The sequence below is a fragment of the Zeus faber genome (assembly GCF_960531495.2).
Source record: "Zeus faber genome assembly, chromosome: 13".
NCBI lineage: Eukaryota > Metazoa > Chordata > Actinopteri > Zeiformes > Zeidae > Zeus > Zeus faber.
Window position 1 is genome coordinate 10,212,837 of NC_137198.1, and position 23,057 is coordinate 10,235,893.

At 45.2% G+C, this 23,057-nt stretch overlaps 1 protein-coding gene across 1 annotated transcript in view; it reads right to left on the reverse strand.

The window, feature by feature from the left end:
* Positions 1-1,587: 1,587 nt before the first annotated feature.
* Positions 1,588-23,057, reverse strand: part of aqr (aquarius intron-binding spliceosomal factor) — a 71,912-nt gene continuing 50,442 nt past the window's right edge. The window contains exons 32-36 of the mRNA XM_080012949.1: positions 18,911-19,081; positions 13,879-13,964; positions 6,886-7,060; positions 5,524-5,634; positions 1,588-2,074 (exon numbers count right to left, since the gene is read on the reverse strand). Coding sequence (XP_079869075.1) covers positions 1,739-2,074; positions 5,524-5,634; positions 6,886-7,060; positions 13,879-13,964; positions 18,911-19,081 — 879 coding nt within the window. The 3' untranslated portion in view covers positions 1,588-1,738. The remainder of the gene's footprint in view (positions 2,075-5,523; positions 5,635-6,885; positions 7,061-13,878; positions 13,965-18,910; positions 19,082-23,057) is intronic.

Sequence of the window (23,057 nt, forward strand, 5' to 3'; positions counted from 1 at the left end):
GTACCCATTGGCTAAAAAATATATAATAAATGCATAAAACTAAACAAAGAAAACTGCTCAAAATAGTTTTTATCAGTTAGCGCTGACCAGAGAAGACGAAGGGACAAGGAAGAATAAGAGACAAAAAGTGCACCAACAGTTCCTCGTGCATGCAGTTAGTTTCTATAGCGCGTGTGCATGGTTAGAGCGTTTGTTGAAATTCAAGGCAACGATCAACCCGGTGAATACCTGCCGTGTGAGTATAAAAGACATTTCGGTTCACCTTCAGCAGAGCAAAGTTCCAGAGAAAGAGACGAGAGACGAGATGTTTCTCCTCCTCCCGGCGTCTGGATGTCCGCCTCTGGTTCCCCTGGTTCCTGTAGGATGCCGTCGGCTCCGCTGCAGGGCTTGGCCACTTCCCACCAATTCCTCCCTAATTCCCCACAACAAGGTACGACACTGTGGGCAGCTGGACGGGACGCCCGACGGAGCAGCTGATAGAAAGACAGATATTTGGCCAAATTGCTCGGCGTGGCGGACGGACGAGGTTACACAACGCGGACATTCATGTGACTTGCAGCAGCAGCATGACCCGTGTCACGGGGTTCTGCAGAAGTGGAGTGGACGCCGAATAATAAGCCACTACGGTTTGAGGAAGAGGGGGAAAAAAAATAAAATGGTTGGTTACCGAGTCGACGATTGCAAGGGCGGTAATAAAGCATTCCTGGGTTGACTGAGTTCACGGCTTGATGGACTGGACTCTGAGTGGCGTGAGGCCAAATCACGAGTCTTCCATTTCATTTTTATGGATATCCACGATAGAACTTTCACTCAAAGCGTCGAGAGAATAAAAGTGATTTGGCCTCTCGCACAAAATATGCAAACAAATAACCAAGACTGTCGTTGAGTGAACCCTAAATTGTGTGTGTGCGTGTGTGTGTGTGTGTGTGTGTGTGTGTGCCTGTTCATCCATCCATTGTTGTCTCTCCAGCATCAGGCCGGATCAGCTCCACCGCCGCCGACCTCTTCCCTCGACGGCGGATGTCGGTGGTTGCAGTGTGACCGGCCTGGGGTCTGATTGTAGCGCGCCGACCTCTGGCGCATGATGACCAGCCGCTAAAATTGGGCGTGGCTGTGGTGCAGAGATAACCAACACCGTGGCCGCTGGTATGGAAGCGAAACATTTGCCATTTTGACATTATTTTGTGCAAAATGGCAACAGCGCGACGGCTGCGACTCAACCACCATACCAGTAGTAAACGATCACACAGGACGTGGAGCGGCCGAGGTGAAGTTATGAACGGCAAAACTATTTCCAGATCTCCAGTGCGTGCCGGCGGCGGATCCAGGGAGCGCTGGTTCAGATCCTTCCCAGCGCGGCGGCTGACCTATAAATGGAGCTTAGCGGCAGCTTGTCCAGACTTCCACAGGACCAGCCAATCAGATCGTCCGAAAACCAGCTGCGCTTAAAGAGGGGGGAGGGACGGGGGGTGTCGCGACGGGGGAGATATTAACAAAGCTTTGACTAAACACAATGGGTGCACATTATAGATAATGACGTAACGTGACGTACGGCGGAGGGGAGCCAGGATCGGACAGTTGTCTATGGCTTTTTTTTTTTATTATAAAAAAGAAAGACGGTTTACAAAAATGTTGAAACAAACAATCAACTTTCCTCCCGTGATGTGTCCATGGTTTGTGTGGAACACGCATCTAAAAATACAATGGTTGTGGCTCATGCGAGAGAGGTTGAAGCCCCTCAGTGAGACGGCTCCTGCTCCGCTCCGCTGTCCTCCCCGTCGCTGTCGCTGTCTCTTCCGGGATGTTCCGGCATCTTGGCGTGCTCCTTGGGCGCCTCGTTGGCGTCCTGCGTGGCCTCCGCCTTGGCCTCCGCCTTGGCCTCCGCCTTGGCCTCCGCCATCTCTTCGGCGCCCTGGGCGGTTGCTTCTGAGCGCCCCTCTCCCTCGGGGGCGCCCTGCTCCATGGGGGTCTCCTCCTGGTTCTCCTCCCGGTTCCCCTCGGAGCCCGCGGGCCCCTGGCGGCCGGCCGGCCCCGTCCCGCTCTGCTGGGGCGGCAGAGCCAGCTTCTGCTGTTGCTGGGCGGAAAGAGGGGGAAAAGCGGCTCAAGCACCAAGGCGTCTCAAGTTAAAAACTAAACAAGTCGTTGCAGGTCGTTGTCTCCAAGTACAGGTGACAACATAAAATACAGGATCACCAGATTGTGGTTATCCCCTCAAGTATCTCTATATAATTATGATCTCATATATATATATATATATATATATATATATATATATATATATGAGGTTCTATAATATAATTCTGAAACACTTCCGACATTCCCATACGATTCAATTATATTGTTAGAATTTCTGAATGAATTTGAAAATTGTAATATGGCTCTTCGTTTGGAATAAATGTATGCTTAAATGAAATACCACCATAGTTATGAACAAGTTGAAATATTTTAATGATAATGATATACGTATGAATAACGGAGGAAAAAGGAGAAACGGGGCAGTGAACAGGAGGAGGGAAAGGGCTTCAGTTTTAATCCCCGGCCCTCCGGCGAGGGGCTCCGTGCATACAAATTCGTTATTATCATAAAGGTCATATATTCAATCCTTCCAAATTTTCTTGGCTTTTTCTTTCGGTTAATTCATCCTTAATACGCCCGTGTTTCTGCCGGGACAAGATCCCGATGCCACATGGAGCAACCACCCTCACGTGTACCGATGCACCGCTTATACTGTAGCATCATTTGCACGTCTCTTTTTTTTCCTGTTGTCTGGAAACGGTACCGAGTTTTCCCTGACACCCCTCATCTATATTATATGCTGTATTTGTGACAAAGAAATACATTTCTTTTTGTTTACATAAATAAAATCTAGTCTTTTCGCCTGTCACTCTGTTGGTATTTTATGGCTGTGTTTAACCGCCCCCCACCAGACTGCTCCGCCTGCCATTACCCAGCTGTTTATTACGCTACTCTACCGGTCAGGGCATACGATACGCTGAGCTGAGCTCTGGGCCCGTTATGTCGCCACGTGCCGAACAAAACAATGCACGTACATCTGACCTATTTCCCTCACTGCATTAAAGTTTAAAGGTTAAAAAAACCCACAACAAACTAAAATAGCTGCTGGAGAGAGAGAGAGAGAGAGACCTTGATCTTTACAGCTGCTTCCTGTAGGAGAGCTGGAGGAAGGTGAGGAGAGAGGAGTGTGTCTGGAGAAAATCTTTAAACCATACACACACACACTGTATATACATACATATATATATACATATATATACATACATATATATATACACATACATATATATACGTGTGTGTACACACACACACACACACACACACACACACACACACACACACACACACACACACACACACACACACACACACACACACACACACACACACACACACACACACACACACAGGGGAGAACAAGTATTTGATACACTGCCGATTTTGCAGGTTTTCCTACTTACAAAGCATGTAGAGGTCTTTTATTTTTATCATAGGTACACTTCAACTGTGAAAGACGGAATCTAAAACAAAAATCCAGAAAATCCCATTGTATGATTTTTAAGTAATTAATTTGCATTTTATCGCATGAAGTAAGTATTTGAGCACCTACCAAGCAGTAATAATTCTGGCTCTCACAGACCTGTTTGTTTTTCTTTAAGAAGCCCTCCCATTCTCCACTCATTACCTGTATTAACTGTACCTCTTTGAACTTGTTACCTGTATAAAAGACACCTGTCCACACTCAATCAATCAGACTCCAACCTCTCCACAATGGGCAAGACCAGATAGCTGTCTAAGGACATCAGGGACAAAATTGTAGACCCGCACAAGGCCGGGATGGGCTACAGGACAATAGGCGCGCAGCTTGGCGAAAAGGCAACAACTGTTGGCGCAATCATTAGAAAATGGAAGAGGTTCAAGATGACAGTCAATCTCCCTCGGTCTGGGGCTCCGTGCAAGATCTCACCTCGTGGAGCCTCAATGATCATAAGAAAGGTGAGGGATCGGCCCAGAACTACAGGGCAGGACCTGGACAATGACCCGAAGAGAGCTGGGACCACAGTATCAAAGAAAACCATAACACACTTCGCCGTCATGGATTAAAATCCTGCAGCGCACGCCGGGTCCCTCTGCTCAAGCCAGCGCATGTCCAGGCCCGTCTGAAGTTTGCCAATGACCATCTGGATGATCCAGAGGAGGAATGGGAGAAGGTCATGTGGTCTGATGAGACCAAAATATGGCTTTTTGGTTTAAACTCCACTCGCCATGTTTGGAGGAAGAAGAAGATGAGTACAACCTCATGAACACCATCCCAATCGTGAAGCATGGAGGTGGCTTTTCTGCAAAGGGGACAGGACGACTGCACGGTATTGAGGGGAGGATGGATGGGGCCATGTATCGCGAGATCTTGGCCAACAACCCCCCTCCCTCAATAAGAGCATTGAAGATGGGGCGTGGCCGGGTCTTCCAGCATGACAACGACCCGAAACACACAGCCAGGGCAACGAAGGCGTGGCTCTCAAGGTCCTGGAGTGGCCTAGCCAGTCTCCAGACCTGAACCCAATAGAAAAATCTTTGGAGGGAGCTGGAAGTCTGTGTTGCCCAGCGACAGCCCCGAAACCTGAAGGATCTGGAGAAGATCTGTATGGAGGAGTGGGCCAAAATCCCTGCTGCAGTGTGTGCAAACCTGGTTAAGAACTACGGGAAACGTCTGATCTCTGTAATTGCAAACAAAGGTTTCTGTACCAAATATTAGGTTCTGTTTTTCTGATGTATCAAATACTTATTTCATGCAATAAAATGCAAATTAATTACCTTAAAATTATACAATGTGATTTTCTGGATTTTTTTTTTTATTCAGTCTTTCACAGTTGAAGTGTACCTATGATAAAAATGACAGACCACTACATGCTTTGTAAGTGGGAAAACCTGCAAAATCGGTAGTGTATCAAATACTGGTTCTCCCCACTCTATAAGAGCAGCTGGTGTAGCATAACCTGCTCTTACTGACTGCTGCAGTGACCGCACTGCAGAACCAGGTCTGGAGGTTCTGACTAAATCATATGGAATCGCATCTTCTCTTCTGCCCTTGATATGAAAAAGGTCGAGAATCAATGTTTCAAATATTCTAATCCAACTAAGGTCAATCCCACTGCATTGTATGGAAATGTATGGTAGTAAATAAGGTGTTTTCTTATCTTATTGTGATAGATTGTAAGCAGCGATTTCATTATCTTTTTCTTCTTTATTAGACTACTGTAATAATCTACTAACACACGGCCACCTTGAATTGACATTGGAACATTCAAGTTCAGGTAGAACGTTCATTTGCCTCAATTTAGCCGACCAACTCACCTTCTAGTGAATTAGGTGAAGTCAATGTGAGAATTTGACTTCTGACACTAATGAAAAAAATACGTTGAAATAATGGCGGTCAGATCGATGACTTGTGTGTAGCATTATTATGTGATGGATGTGATGAGTGAACCGCAGATCTGTGGCTGTTACCTGGCGGTGCTGCTGGCTGCTCTGCATCATGTGCATGTACATGTTGTACACCAGGTTGGCCATCTCCGGCATGTTCTTCACCACGTGGTCCGGCTGCTTGGACGCCTCTCTCTGACGGAGACAAGAGAACGAGGAACACGCGAGAGGAAGCAAGTGTTAAGAGTGACACGTCTGAAAGGGGAGGCGGCAACAAACCGTGTGGCTTTCGTTAGGATGGCACATCTCTTTAAGGCGCTTCCCCCTCGTTAACCGCAGATATGGTAGAACACGCGGAACAATCTATCGGATCTTCCGCCGTTTGTTAAATCAAAACAAATCTCTCGCTCGCCGTCTCCAAGTCTCAGCGGTCACACACACACACACACACACACACACACACACACACACACACACACACACACACACACACACACACACACACACACACACACACACACACACACACACACACACACACACACACACACACACACCATCTAAAGCCGCTGGTAAAAATTGGTATGCAAGCCGAGCCACGGAGAATAAAAGCCGAGGAGGCAGGGAGGGAGAGTACTCATTCTGCTGGTCTGCCGCCTCGGAAATTGTGCGGTAATATGCTAAAGTGACAGCGGCCCACTGGGCGGGACGGGAGAGCGATGTGGGTTAGCGAAATTTAAAAACTAAACTGCCCGTGGTTTTTATTGCTGGCAAGCAATCGAAGGGGGTGGAGAGCGGGGGTGGTGGGGGTTTGTTTAAGTGCTTCTCTAATACGGTGACATGGTGTTTTACTGCCTCTACTGTACTGTGCACGTGGAGCATTACGCTGCTTTATCTTGTGCCCTTTACAACTGGTTCTGGACCAGTGACGTTGGGCTTGGATCCAGGATACGCAGGGGCACATGTGCGCCCAACAGAGCCGTCCCCCCCCCGTGGAAATAGGCGACGGAAGTGTCACAGGGCCAGCGGGTGTTTCCACACACGCCGCTCAGACGGCGGCCGTCGAGCGCTGGCCTGCCGGGATTTGGGAGAGCTTCTTTGCCTTCTGACCTTCCAGAATTAATTATAGCCCGGCCTGTGTTTTCCCCCGACTAGCATATGCATCCATCCCCCCCGCCCCCCGCAGAATGGTGTTGGCTGAGCGGGGCAATAAAGATGCCATTCAGAATATAGAGGCAGGATTAGACGGAGGCTCTGGGAGTTCAAGGGTTGAAAAGTTGTAGAACGGGGAAGAAAGGAAAACGGGCGCTCCTGTGGAACAAAGCGTGGCCCCGCCATGCCATCGGAATGTTGAGCCGGTTACCCCAAAATAAATTGCAGGGGGCGCGCATTTGGAAGGTTATTGCACTCGTGTGTCCATCCCTGCGCGCGGGTGTGTGCACTCACAGGCTGCTCCTGGTTGAAGTATTCATGCGGGCGGATGTGCAGCTGCAGCGGGCGGGCGGTGAGCTGGTTGAAGGCGGGCGTCAGCTCGAAGCAGTTCTGGAACAGGGCGACTCTGGCGAAGATGTAGAGCCCCAGTCTCGCTCTGGACATGGCCACCACCAGACGCCTCACGTCCCTGGACGGACAAACGGAAAATGGGTTGAGGATTGCTTTCACAGAAGGAAAAAAAACAAACAAAAAAACAAAAAACAAAAAAAATTAAATAGAAGTGAGAAAGTAAAGAAAAAAGACAGAAAAGGCCGGCGTGGGAGTGGAAGGCGACTCAGATCAGAAGTGAAGAAGAAGAGGAAGGAGGGGGGAAACGGAACGAAAATCGAAGCGAAGGGATCAGAGTGGAAGGAACGACTGAAACATATTGCGGTGGAAGGGAAAAGGCAGAGCGTAGGAGGGAGAAGGGTTTAGAGGAGGATAAGCAGCGCTAGGTGAGGGGGAGAGACACGGGGAAAAGGCAGGGAGACGGAGGAGAGGAAGTCAGAGGGCACGAATAAACAAGGCAGACAAAGGGAAGAGGGGGAGAAGCCAGAGAGGGCAAACAAGCTGTTTTTTTCCTTTCCTGCCATCCACTAGAATTAAGGGATTAGAGAGAGCGAGAGAGTGAGAAAGAGCGATAGAGCGATAGAGCGAGAGAGAGAGAGGGAGAGAGAGGTTACTTTTCAGAGTCTGCAGATTCCCGCTCAACTGGCTATAATAGGCAAAGCGTTTAATAAAAGATCGTTTACTGGCTGCTCGCCTGCTCCCACAGCACAGGGATGTCACTGGAGACTCGTATACCTCATTTAAAGTGCCCTGATAAGACCCATTGTTAGCCCTGGATTTCTACCCCCATTCCAACCCCTCGGAGAAAGGCTGCAAGTCTGGCTCGGGGGCTGCACTTCTGCCACCGGACGATTCCCAGCGAACACATGTCGGCTTCACGATGCGCAGGCTCTCAGGGTGAGGGCTGTGTTAGTTAACCGTGTAGGCTAAAGCGAGGAAAACATTAGCACAGCCAGAAAAATAGATTAAAAAACATTTCCCCACAGTGGTTGGTATCTTATTCAAGAGGAAATTAAGGCAGCCTCTGACCTGCTGGGAAATGCATTGCAAGCATTCCTATTGGCAATATGATATAATGACTTGAGAAAAGATTATGCATTAGCATTAGCGGGCCAATAAATCTTCAAATCACACAAAAGAACGGCTTGATTGATGTCCACTCTGCGAGCGTGGAATATGATTTGAGAGAAGCGAGAACAAGTCATTGGCTGAGTTAAGCAGCTCTGGTGATATTCAAAACAATCTGTTTTTCCGTTGCATAATTTGGCTCAAACTCAGGCGTTCGCACTTGTGAACCCAAATAAAACACACCAACACACAAGATTTGGCCTTGTGTATATGCATGCGTGCGTACGTACACACACACACAAACCGCCAACAATGAGCCAGTGAGAGGACATGGGCACAGCATGAGATTAGAGAGATTAAACCTTGCAATATGCACGGCGTGCATGTAAATGAATTTAAAAAAGGAAGCGTGGAAAATAATGCCCACAATTATAGATTGTGTAAACAGGTTTGTGTGCACCGGAACGCCGTGCTGGAGGCAAGGCAGACCGATGGCGGGCCAGCGGCGCCCGCAGACAGGGCTCTGCTGTTCAGACACACGCCCGGGCTGTGTTGCGACGCGACAGGGCAGAGCGGACGCAGCGCGCCTCGTCTGGGTCTAACGTGCGCGGGTTCATGCATGAGCGCACTACGTCCCCGCACGCGAGTTTGTGTACACGTCGGTGTGTTTGGATGTCCGCACACACGTCGCCGTGTGCATCAGCAGGAAAGCTTCCCTTGTCAAAGTGAGGGTCAGCTGCGCGTGGTTGTCACGGCAGCAGGTTGCCATGGCGAAGGAGACCGGGAGGATGGAGGGTGGGGAGAATGGGCGGAGGGAAGGGCCAGTTGCGGTCGCTGGAGTGGCCCCGGTGTGGGGCGAAACACAAGGAGCACAGAGGGAATTTCTCATGAATCACTGCTCCCTCCCTCACATGGAGCCGACCATTCAGGAGCACCAGGTACACCCAGATGTGAATGAATTAGAAGAAGACGAGGAACAAGGAACAAATGTGACACATTTCTATTTACTTAAAGAAAAGAACATTTCACAGTCAGCTAATTTCATGACGATATCAATGAGAAGCATTGGTCTGATTAAATTCAAGTGAACACAAAAATATGTATTTAAAAAATAAATATATACAAATCTGTATTTTTGATAGCCTTGTAAGTGAATGGCAACCTTTCATCATTTCTTAAAGCTGTTTAATATGTATTTTGCTCAACAAAAAAATCTACTAAAATTGCAATGAGCCTGTTGTACCACACACCCCCCATGTACATAATTTGAATTATTTGTTTATTACAGAAACAAAAGGTTTGTTTGTTTTTGTGTTGTAGATTCTATTAAGTCTATTTCTGGACTTGTCAGTGAGTCTGACATCCGTTCACTGTACAGTCACCTCCTCCCTACCCCTCCTCCTGCGTCCCACTCAGCTCTCCTAAACGGGACTGGTATGCCTTCAACTATAACCACTATCATTTCCTTTCATAGACCTATGGCAGCACGCTCATTATCACGCCCCCTCAAGGCTTATCATAATATTATAATTTGAGTTCCTCAACAACCTGTGTTACCCGTTGCTGCTGCTATCTGTAAACGTTGGTCTTTTAAAACATCAGATCTCGAAATAACAGTTCCTTGTTACGTCATGATTTTATTACTTTTAATATATATTTTTTTAATCATCAGACACTTGATTAAGTCAGGGAGACTGCAATCTTCTTATTAAAGGAGCCCCCCCCCCCATCCTATTTTACATTTCTCCACCAACCCAGGCTCTCAGGCAGGGGAGGGTGGGGGCGCTGCTGTTATCTATGGAAAGGCTTTAAAATGTACTCAAATTTCACATACTGTAGCAGTTTTACATCATTTGAACATCTTGGTTTCATGGTTAAATTCTAAGGGTTCGGTGATCATTTTAATAAAATACAGACCGCCTAGACCAAATAATACCATCACACAAGAATTTGCTGAGTTATCTCATTGGATGTCAAAATATGACAAAATTCAGATTGTAGGTGATTTTAACATACATGTCTGCTGCCCAGCCGGACGTTTCTCACTTATTGAATGGATGTTCTTGACTCTTTTTACCTCACTCAAGCGGTACGAGAACCGACACATTCTAAGGGCCACACCCTCGACTTGGTCCTGTGCAGTGGTCTCGGCCCTGAAAACGCTGAGGATATCTGTGTCTGATCACAAAGCGGTTTATTCAGTGTGGTCTTATCCCAATTTACTATTACTCACAACAATCCTGTCAGCCGCCGTGTTTTTTCAACTTTGTCAATGAGCAAGTTTTCTGAGCAGTTCCGTGCTGCTGCTCTGCCCTTAACTGCCTTTTATCCAGATTTTAACACAGAGGAGCTCGTCTCCCATTTTAATGACGTGTCTGACTGTCCGGGACTCTGTCGCCCCTCACAAAGACAACAAATCCAATAAAACATCGCAGAAGAAAGGAGCGGAAAGGAAGCAGAGTGGTTTACACGTGTTTCAGGAGATCTGTAAAAAGGCTATGGGCAATTATCAAAGGGCAGCTAAAGAAGCAAGAGCAACTTTCTTCTCCAAACTGATTTTTGCAAACCATTCTGATGCCAGGATTTTATTTAAGATAATAGACCCCGTCAACACCCCTCCCCCCCTGTCATCTTACTGAGGCCTCACCAGAGATGTGTGAGGAGTTTTTAAACTTTTTTGCACATAAAGCTGAGAATATAAGAATATAAATACTCCCCCAGACCAAGTTATACATGCCAGGAGGGACATTGACAGTTATTTAAGCAATTTTTGAATCACTTTAATTTTTATTTGAAACTCTATCCCACATGAAATCAACAACGTGCGGCCTTGATATTATCCCCACCGCATTTCTTAAAGGTGATAATTTCACCTAGTATATTATCAATTATAAATAGCATTTTTCCTCCTGTTTTTAAACATGCTGTGGTCCATCCTCTTTTCAAAGAAACCTAACCTCCATCCCTCTATCCTTAACAATTTTAGGCCCATTTCTAAACTTCCATTTCTATCAAAGGTGTTAGCGAAGGTGGCATCAACCCAGCTTTTAAGATTTTATGTGTCATAATAACATCTTTGAGAAATTCCATCCTGGTTTTAGTGCTTTACATAGTACTGAACCTGCCCTCCTCGAAGTAACCAACGACATCCTTTTAGCAGCTGACAGGGGGAGAAAGTGCGATCTTAATTCTTTTAGATCCAAGTGCAGCCCTTGACAGTGAAGATCGCGCCGTTTTTAATTGACCGTCTTAACACCTAGGCATCAAGGACACTGCACTTGGCTGGTTTCATTCCTACCTTTTAGAAAGAACCTTTGTATTCTCCATAGGTAACTACTCACCCTCTACAACTCCCACGTGCGTGGTGTACTGTTCTATTTCCGGTCCAATTTTATTTTCAATCTATGTGCTGCCTCTTGGCCAAATTGTCCAAAGACACAATGTCTTTTTTCATTGCTACGCAGATGACGCACATATATACCTCCCTCTGAGACCTGGTGACCCAAACAGCCGAGCTGTTGTTGTAGATTGCCTCAATCGCGTCAACAGTTGGATGGCACAGAATTTTCTTCAGCTCAATAATTCAAAATCAGAAATCATATTGTCCACTCTCCCAAATTCTACCAGTCAAATTGAGAGGGGCCTTGGTTCTCTGTCCGTAAATGTGTAGTCTGTTGCCAGAATGTCAGAAATACTATTTGACTCTGACCGAAACTTCAAACCACAAATTAAAAAAAAATTGTCCCGTCCCGCTTCCCTTTAACTGGGAACCATTTCAAGGATCAAACCAATACTACCACACAGCAACCTGGGAAAAGTAATCCACGCCGTAATTTTCTCACAACTAGACTACTGTAAATCCCTCCTTCCTGGCATCAACCAAAAGTCACTCTACCGCCTCCAACTAGTCCAGAAAGCAGCAGCTAGCCTTCTTACCGCCTCCAAAAGACGACATTACATCACCCAAATCACGACTTCCCTCCAGTGGTTCCCTGTTCGGTTCAGAATCGATTATAGGATTTTACTGATCACTTTTAACGCACGTCTGGGTCTGACTCCCAAGCTACATAACAGATATGCTGACCACATATGAGCCAGTGCACAGCCTCAGATCCTCAGGCGGGGCCCTTCTGTTTGTTCCAAAGTCTAGACTTAAAACTAAAGGTGACCGTGCCTTTTCTGTCAGGGCCCCTCGGCTTTGGAACGACCTGCCTGAGGGGATGCGGCTGGCAGAGTCAGGGACTTCCTTTAAATAATTTCTCAAAACCCATTTTTATAGATCTGCTTTCATGTGATGTCGCCCGCTTTCTTTATTTATTAAATTGTTTATCATTGTTATTATTTATGTATTGTATATTTGTATTTCTTACTACTATCTCGTATTTATTTATACATTTTTATTGTCTATTTATCGGTTTTTGAATTTAATGAATTAATTTAATTCTTTTTTTATTAATGTTCCTTTTCCTTTTAAATCCATGATCTGTGCACTCTGCTTTTATTTCATCTGTCAAAGCACTTTGTAAACTGTGTTTTTGAAGGTGCTATATAAATAAAGCTTTTATTATGTTATTGTGCTATTTATGGACTGATCTTATCGTTTTCCTGTGTTATTGGACATGGACTAATGGAGTAAAAAAAAAAAAATCTGTGTTTTGTAATGAGATGTTACATTAACAATGCTTTGGGGAAGTGATTAGGACGCTAACACATACTACACAGTGCAGTGGTGGGTTAAGGAAGCATCTAAGCGTAGCGTCGGCTGAAAATACAACTTGAAATGGGCTGCCAGTGTTATCCAGTGGAAGACAAGATCGAATGAATGATACCAGCGAGGGCAGGCCTGGGGCTGTCAACAAGACGAAGCACCGCGTTCCGCTGCATGTTGCATTTTACGCACCCCGTGCCATCAGTTCATGGCTTTATTTGGTGGATGAGTTAAAAAACAAAAAAACAAAGAAAAAATTTAGTTTTTTTCGAGCAAGAAACAAGTTCTGCCAAATGACTGATTATTTCTAAACACAGTAAGTACCATTTTCATACTTGTTCATGTGCGCTTGGCTGAGTGTTTATGACCTACAGTATGTCCATCTGCAAGGAGTGGTCTGATAGTAAAACATGCACCAGAGTAAAGGTGAAGAAATCATTGGAATCACGTGGCAGCCTTGGAACGAAAGCACAGTGATTCACCAAGAAAGAAAATAAGGAAGCAGAATAACAGGAAGGGAAATCAAACACAAAAAGCAAAAAGACAAAGATAAGAGGATGCAACAAACAGAAGAAACCGTTGAGAGCGATCGAACATTGGATGAAAAGACATTAAACTTACCAGTGCAGTGTGGTTAACCAACACGCTACTTAAAGCCACTAATAGTCTGTTCAAGGCCGTGACTTTGATCAAAGCCTGACTCTTTGTTCAATATTCTCACCCCAATCATCACTGCACAATGGCTTTTCTTAACCCACACAAAAAAGTAGGGATCGTTTCAAAGAAGTGCTCGGCTCTTAAGCGCCGTCTCAAAAGCTGCCTTTATCCACCCCCACTCCCCGCCACTCCTCGCCAAAATTAAGCTCTTAAAAAGACTAAAAGCAAGTTTAGAGCTGCAAATTTTTTAGCTAACTTCACAGCTAGATAAGATAAAAAGTGAAAACCTCCCGGAGAGCACCGTCTCCAGAAAAGCCGAGTGCCTGTACTTCTGCTGTGTCCTCTCCCTGGGGGCATGTGCGCCTCGGTCCCCAGGAGACATTGTGTGGATGTATTATTTGGCCGGATTGGTCCCAGTGAGGTGTGTACTCCAGGACAGGTGAGTGTTTCTGACAAGTGCTTACCTCAGGTGTCCTACGGCTTTGGTGCGAACCAGTGAGAGGATGATGTAGTCGTTCTGCTGACCCTGGAACCTGTCCACCGTTGTCACCTATGCAGAGACACACAACACACCACTGCTAAGGACTTGACTGTTTTGAAGAATAATTGAGCAGATGTGTTTGTAACCGCTGGGACTTAGGCTTTAGGTGCTTACAAGCGTGTGGTAGCGAGCTTCCCTTCCAGAAATACCGGGATGCTTGGATATTTCTTAAGGTCGAGTTAAACGGCATCGGTGGCTGCTTTTTGTTGTCGTTTCCGTTATCGTGTCGGGGCACATGGGCAGGCCGGCGGCGCTAATGCAGCTTAGAGGGCATTTACCTCAGCAAGCTACTTACTTGAGCCCCTGGGGCCCGAGGCCACGGCACCGGAGGGGTCGAGTATTTCCCCCCGCTTGATCAGGGACTATTTGGAAGAGAGACGGAGAGCCGAGGGGAAGGAAGCAGCTCGCTCTGGGATTTTCCCCAGAGCAAAAACGAAAATTTGTGTCAGCCAATTTGTTTTTTTTATTACTTGGTAATCCTGCACCGCTGAGAGGAACACTCATCCCCGCAGCAGTCTGACGAAGAAGAAGAGCACTTTGCGAGCTCTATGATGTAAGGTTTGGCAACAGCATGCTCCATTTGTACTTTATGAAGGGATGTAAGCGGAAAATGCCAATAAGACAATACTCACAGCGTTTTCTGCATCAGTATTTTGTAGACGTGGCACTTTTTAGGGTTTTCAGATCCATGAATTCTCCTCAAGTCGTGTGGACGTGGTGAAACATAGCTTGAATACCACGTCAACACATCATCCAACAATGTGCAGTGGGCAACCACAAAGCAAAAGTTGCCAAATTGACCACATAGCAGAGTGTGCAAGTCAAGTATACATCTTTAATGTGATGGCCTGTGGTTTGAAAATACTTCTTAAAGATGTAGCTTTATTCTGAGTTGAGCTAGGTTTAACTCCAACCAAGAAATCTCAGTGCAGTACAGATGTAAACAGTGTAGTACAGATGTTAACAGTGCAGTACAGATGTTAACAGTGCTTCCCGGAACTTAGTGGGCCCAAGGTCTTCAGCCCAGGCAGGGTATCGTAAATAAGCCTTGGGTAGTGAATAGATTGATGATTACAGATTTCATTACTGCGTACAGCAACTTAGGCAACACCACTGAAACTGAATAGATATCTCTGCATCTTGGCCCCAAAGTATTTGTTGAAAGATTAATACATTTTTCCCGACTACATTAATTTGCTTTATATGGAAATATTTCCATATAAACACACACCTTTGAGTCGAGTTGAGCGATAGGAAGAAAGAAAGAGAGGGAAGTGGACCAGTGTTTATTTTCAACCCCGTGTTGCTATGAAGAACAGGTGCAGCACCGGGGGCAACAATATGTTGGCTTTATAAGAGCGTGAGGCCTGGAGGTCTCTGCTCAAATCAAACTGCCACCGACAAAGACTGGGAGGATCCCCCATCCCCCCACCTAGTTCAGTGGTTGACCTGAAAAAACAGCCAGCCGCCATGCCCCCCCCCCCCCCCCCCAACCCCCTCCCTCCAGAACATCGACAAGAAACATACAAGTAAATTTGACATATTCAGCCACACAGATATTTGCATGAGCGCAAATCCTCACACACGGCTTAGCTTACAGACTGTAGACTGAAGCAGCTAAATATGGCTCGCGTTTTGAGCCAAAACAATGCAACTTGTTTTCCAAAGGAGAGGGGGAAAGGAAAGTGAGTTATTCTTAGCAGACAGAGAGAGAGAGAGAGAGAGAAATGAATACAAGAAGGAATGAAAGAGAGAAGGAGGGAGGGAGGGAGGGAGTGAGACAGAGGATGAGCCCCCCGCCACCACCACAGGGCAAAGCATTTTGCATGGTATTTAGTTATTTATGTGTAATTTTCCAGGGACTGAATTGCAGAGGTCATGTCACGTCTATGGATAGACTCGTAAACAAACACACACACACAGAGACACACACACACACACACACACACACAGCCAAAACACGCAGACACAAAAACCTGTGTCTTGTTAATAGAAGTCATCTGACTGAGACGGCGTTATTTTCTATCACCTTCCTCTCTTCCCCCTCATTGCACCCCGACAATTACACTCGTTCCCTCAGTAGATTGCCTCGCAGTAAAAAAAAAAAAAATCCCTATCCCCCTCTCTGTTCTCCCCCCCTCTCTCTTTGTGTCAGTTTTGTCTTATTCATGGATATTATGATCCAACAAGGCGTAGAATGCAATTATCCAATTTCTCCATTTTTCTAGACGAGTTGATTTAATTTAACAAATATCTTTTGACGGAAAACGGCGTTCAAACGCGATGCGGTACACAAAGGAGTTGCGAGATACCATCTCCCCATCCATCGTCCGTCCCCTCCAACAACCTGGCGGCTTGGGGATATTGGGCCGCGGCTTGCACCTCTTCCCTGGATCTGGGGCCTCTCACCTTTGATTTATTTTTAACCCGGAGGGCCTGCTGTAATGCTCCTCGCTATCAGGTGAGGAAGAATCTCGCATGGCTTTCAGGTGGCTTTGGGTCTGAGGAACCACGCCGATATGCGTCCCAAAACGCGAGCGTGTCTGTCGAGTTTACCGTCGTGCTGCCGGGGGAGGATTTCCCGTCGTTCCAGACGCACTCGCTTCAGCAGGAAATGAGGGAACTCGACGGGAGCGAGAGAGAAGATGAAAGGAGGTGTGTGAGAAAGAGCCATGTTTTGATTGATTTTGGCTAAAAGCTTCATCTAGCATCGACCCCCCACCCCCCCGCCTTCTCACCCTACATCTTATTTCTCTCCAACACTCCACACCCCTATTGCTGCGTATTCCAACCAAAGCAAGGAGCGATTAACGTTATCGCACGACTAGGAGATTCCATCAGTGGAAGCAATTAACCCCAGACTCTGCACCATCCTCTCCGTGGGGACTGTTTTGTTTGGGGAAATGGAAGTAAGAGCACCACTTCGAGTTTTCATTAATGTGTTAATTTACGGTTCAGCCTGGTTACTTATCAGGTTAAAGGCTAACAAAGTGGGGAAAAAAGGAAAAAAACTCCGGCCTGTGACTACTGTCAACCGGTCTCCCTCTCTCTCTCTCTCACCCTCATTTCTATGGCGGCAGCGGAGTGGGGCTGCGGCTGACAGTTCCCCAGATATGTGGACGTTCTGGGCCGGCGCTTGACGCCGTCAACTTTTAGCCGCATGGCGTTTCTAATTTTCCCCCCTCCTTCATGCTCCTCAGCAAATCTCAACCTCCTGTCATCCGAGGCACACAGATCGCAGCTCGGCATCCCCAATAATAAAGAGAGTTCAAAGAATAGAGAGAGAAAGAGGATAATACAACTAACCTGGAGTGGATGGGAAATGGGCGAGAACGTCCACAGGGGATGGGGACTAGGCGACATATCGTCATAATATTGATATTGTGATAGGAGATAGGAGAGGTTATTTTGGTTATTTTGTGATATAGTTAAATGGTGTCTTTAAGGCTGCATTACAGTAAAGTGATGCAAATTTCAAACTTCATAGACTGTACTAATCGATGGCCTCCTGCTTGGTCATAATGTCCATATTACGAATGACCGTTTCTCAATATTTCTTTGTGTAAATATCTTATGAAGGCCCCACAATATTGTTATCGATATTGCTGACATTTGCCAAAAATATTGTGATTTGATTTTGACAATATGGCCCAGCCCTAAAAATGGAGCGAGAATTGAGTTTACACGCCCAATAGAACCAAAGTCTGCATTCTCCTTCCTCACACACATTCAGTCTTCTTTTCAGAGTTGTGACAGTTTGGTCCGTAAAACCATAAAGACAGACCTCAGGATAAATGTTTCGAGCTCATCATGCAGCACGGCGAAGGAAAGTGACACACACACATGCACAGACGCACACACACACACACACACACGGAGCTGGGGTGAAGGTGTAAAGAGTCTGCGATACATGTAAGTGAGAGCTGCTGATTTCTCGCCGGGTGCGATGAAGGATATCAGAAACCGGGTGGTAATGCTCCCAGACTGTAGCTGACATCCGGAGGTGTGAAGAGCGTTTGTTCACCGTCGCTCTCCTAACTACACTGGGTCTGCCTGAGTGATACACACTGGCTTTAAGTGAAAACACATCAGCTGGGAGCTGGGATACCTCCCTGACAGGAGACAACAGAAGTGTGGCTCGCAGGAGGTGTTAGGAACGTGTGTGTGTGTGTGTGTGAGAGAGTTTTCAGATGTTAAGTATCCTAGAGGGATGCCTACAAAAGTCAAACGTGTTTAATTTGACTTGTCAGGTAATGTCTTTTTGTCCAATTTGGAAGTCTTCTCCTGCTCTTGGCACGGTGACATCTTGTTTTGTCTAAAGTTTCGATTTTTACAAAAATCAAATCAGTTTGTCTTTATCACAGACACGCAGAGTTATTCATTTTGCACTGCCCAGGACTTTTGATGTCAAACATCTTAAAATTAAAAGTTTGGTGTGGATTTGCTTTCCGTTGTTTCTGAACATTACATTATATGTTTGATATTTATTTTTTCCAATTTTATTTCTTTTCTGGGTCGCCCTTTTTTGAGATTCGTCTCAGACTTTATGATTTTCTTTCTCCTCTTGCACCACTTTTGTACTGGAATTACAGCATTTGATGGACAAGAAAAGTGGTTTATTTAACAAGCAACTGTCATAAAATGTTGTAATCTACCTTTGCTGTCAGAAGGGGCAAGGTCTTGCATCATTCAGCTCATGTCAGACAGAGCTTGTGCAACATGACTGGTGCTGTGTTCATTTTATTATGGCCAGTTAGGTTTTACAGCCACATTACCAAACAGTGTGAAATCAGTTTCTACGGGTGGGCTCAGAGTTGCATGGCCACAAATGTGAGGCACATTGCAGTGAAACTATTCATCCACGGATCGTATCCTTTTTGTGGCTGTAGTACAGCAACCTCCGAGATCGTCTTTTAGAAGGCGTGTATTTATCAATCAGCGTATTTTCCTCCTACCTTGTTGGGCTGTCCGAAGAACGGGTTCCCGGCACAGCGCTGGTTGATGACGTCTCTGATCAGGTGCTTCTGTCCGTTGTAGGTGGTGAGGATGCTGATGCGGTCTGCAGGGTAACCCAGCAGGCGCATGTACATGAACAGCGCGACAGAGTACTCCGCCTCCCCCAGGTTCTACGACACAAAACACCAGCACACAACGAGTTAGGAGTCACAATTATGCCAGACAAAATCAGACGATTTGATATTCCATCTGGTTTCAACTGATTAAGCCGGAGGTGGGTGTGTTGATGCTAGCAGCATCAAAATTGTTACATAATCGCAGTTATTTGAGCTGACCGACATCATTTCGTGAAGCTGAACTACAAAACTCCTCAATCGTGTTGCCAACCAAATTTAAAGGGGCTTTAAAAAACAATGTTAGAAATGTTACAACAAAGCGTAAATTAGGTGCATTTCAATCAGTCTGGTTGAAGCAAATTAATTGTCTACACACATAATAACTAATGCTAGGAACTAGTAAATTACTTCCTCATAAGGTGTATTTTTACATAACAGGTTTATACAATGACAGCAGTGTCAGTCCTCGTTGGTGCTATGGAGCCTTTTTGATGGAGGATCTACAAATATTTTTATTGTGAACCAAATAATATTATTTTGTTCACACATATGAACCCGGGAAAATAAATGTGGATACATGATAACTCTGGGATTTACATGAAGATTGAAGGGGGGTAGGGTTTGTTTGGTTGGAAAGGTAAAGCCATTAAGTAAAGGAAGATACAAGCAGAGGTCATGGTGGTTGCTTGGTGCGCAGATGCAACACTGAGGGTTTTATTTCAAGTAGGGCTGGGCGAAATGGCAAAATCATAAAACAATTTTATTGTTATGATTATATGATTTTTTTTATATAGTCTTATCACGATCCACGATCATATCAAGACTGTTTGGCATGTTGGTTTTTAAGACTATTTTGCAAGTTACTGAACAGTACAACCAAAGTAATTTCCCTATTTAATAAAAAAAAAAAATTAGCCCTACAAGGCAACACAACCTAAAAGAAAAATAAAACTACCTACTGTTTGCCATTATTGGTTCCTCTACCTCCTTTGTCAATATCCAAATCTTCAAATAAATGTTATGCCTCCTTATTGATAAAGACCCATTACATTAATGAAGTAATACAATACAGTTTAACACATACCACAGACCAATTTCAACTATTACAGTTGTAGCTCACATTTCAATTATATTAAAAGGTATTTATTGCAGACTATTATAAAAAAATATATTTTTTTTATACTTTTTCACTAGATAACTGCGAGACCTGGAGGTCATAACACATATTGTGAGACATTCTAAACAAGATCAACATGTTATGTCGTTTTTAAACAAGTAATAAGCAGAAAGGACCGGCGCAACATGCACAGCCTCACCATGCTTAGCATGTTATTACCAAAGTGAGATAGGGATTGTGAAATAGGGCAAGTTAAGATTTGGCTGAGGAAACAAATTTGGATGCGTGTATGAGCCATAGAACTGTAACTGATAAAATGTGCACTGTGCGCATATCTCTGTAAAGGAAGATCGTGGAGACAATCGTTCACGTTCTAATATCATCATATCGCACACCCCTAGTTTCAAGCATGCTGTTCCGGGCCTGAACCTCGTCGGAAGATGAGCAAGTCCTCGCCAAACTCAGCTGTGTTTGGCTAACAGCAGGAAGTTTAATATAGCTGACGCAAATCACCCAAAATATTAGGGATGTACCCGACTCAGAATTTTGTCCGTCGCATCGGATTCTGCTGTTAAATGCGAATACCGGAGCGATCGGGCGCATTTTGCGCACCTGTCTCCCTCTCCAACGGCACCAACGATGCGATGCGTGCGCCAGAGATCAGCGTGCCAGAACAGTGTGTTTTTATTTTAGATGTAGGTTATTTTATTTTACGTTTGCTTATGGAACGGAACAAGTGTGTATGGAATGGTATGGAACAAAACCGTGCGTTATGGTGACACTTTCTCCATGGCTCTCTTCCTGATCACCCGCTCTCCATGCGTTATGCACAGAAAATAATCTTAATGAGTTTACGAGTCGTTACTCTGTGCCCACACTGCTTTTAGTTGTTTTATGTTGGAGGCGCGGCGAGCGGGAAACACGGAGAGCCGCATTTGATTCACACGTATAAATATCTATTTACGATACCCTTTATTTATAACTCCTCATTTAAATGTTATCCCTGTGCATGTTGGAAGATTATGTTTTATCCTGTTATTGGAATGCACACTGACAAGACTGCTTGACTTGGAAATCTAAGTCGGCTGACGGGCTTCCGACTGATGATTTGACTCGTCGACTTTCAGGGGGCAGCCATATAAAATATACAGGTCAGTTCAGCCAGCTGCACAGACAGGACTGTCTAGCCTTCCTTCCTCCTTTCTTTCCTCCAGCCCCCACTCCATCTCATTTTCAACCTTTTTACTCACTCACCTCACCTTCTCTTTCTGACTCCTTTTTTCCCCCTCTCCCTGTCAAGTGCTTGATTTCTCAGCCAGATAAAAGCCCAGTCACTCATGCATGAGTAGCCATCTGATTTGGGCTGGAATTAATTACCTTACACAAGGCTCAACAATGGCACTCGCCAGTTATGAGATGGGACAAAATGTCTTGTCCTCGGTGAACTGCATAAGCAAGGAGTGTTAGAGATTGCTCGGGCTGGGGTTTATGTCACGGTATCAGTAAAGGGAGATAATAGCGATGATCAGATAATTGAGGCGTGACAAAAAAGGCTGCAACTTACAAAATGTTTCATCACTCAGATCCCTGGCAGAACTCAGCTTTTATCCTGTTTCCACATTACTTATCGGAAGAAATCTGATGAAGCGCTTCTCATTGCTTGCGGATTTTAAATAAAGATAATTGTTACAGCTGATACAAAATCCCACAATATTCTTTTCTTACTATATTCTTATTAGGCAAAGTTTGTCATGGGAATTGATCAAATGATCAAATTGATTAAATAGCATGCTCTTGAGCATGGCCTGCTCACCCAGACTTTGACAAACTTTTTCCTTGTTCCCTTGTCTACAAAAGCAGCATTTTTTCTGGTATACTGAGTAAGATAACATAAATTGCAAAATAGCAGCATGTTGCATTATAATAATATTTGGAGAAACAACAGGCTTTTAACTCGCTGGAACACAGTTATCATATACCCCGCCCTGCCATTCATCACCACCTCTCACCGGGGCTACAACTGAGTGATATGCCCTCCAAATGTGACCAAAAGGAATGAAAAAAAAGCCAACATTATGCATTATTCACCCGGTTTCAATTAAGCATAGACCACAGCGTCTCATCTCGGCTTTTGGAATAATTCATGGCGCTTGCCGCTTGGGCCACAGTTCCCAAGCCAGGCACATCAGAGTCAACACATCAAAACCCAAGGCACCCTTTGTTCCTCTGCCCCCAATTACCTGGTGGAAGAACAACGGTGCGAATCCCCAACAACAATTACCAGCACCAAATTTTGTATTTCTAAAAACAAGTGCAGTGCCCGTTCAAAACATATCGTTGGCTCATCTAAACAACTTCACACTCTAGCTTTAACTGCTGCACGTACGGGTTGGACTCGGGAAAGTGGAGGCGACTTGCGGCAAAAAACGCGGGGAAATATACTCTTTCTCCCGGGAAAAAACACGCGGCGAGTGGCTGTGAAAAACACAGAGGAAATGCACTCTTTATCACGGGAAAAAAGACACCCAAGTCGTGGCGACTCCTCATGGGACTTCTCATGGGACTACGGAATACCTGATTCAAGTCAAACACTAAATACTCTCATGGGAAAAACACACACCCAAGTCAGGTTTTTGGATGAAATTATTGCATGTCCTTGGGTCGCCAGCCATACACCCGCCCAATGTGAAGAAGATCGGATTAATGGTTGTCGTGATAATGGACAGACAAGAGAACCAAGATTCCTTCCTTTATAGATAGATACATGAAGAGACGAAGATCACACGCAAAGAAACAATTACAAAAAAATAACGTGCGTGAGTCTGGCGGTGAGCATCATGACAGTTGAGGCCTGATTGACACCGCCAGTTCTACCACAAACGTGATCTAATTCCCCGGTCGCCCAAACCCCTT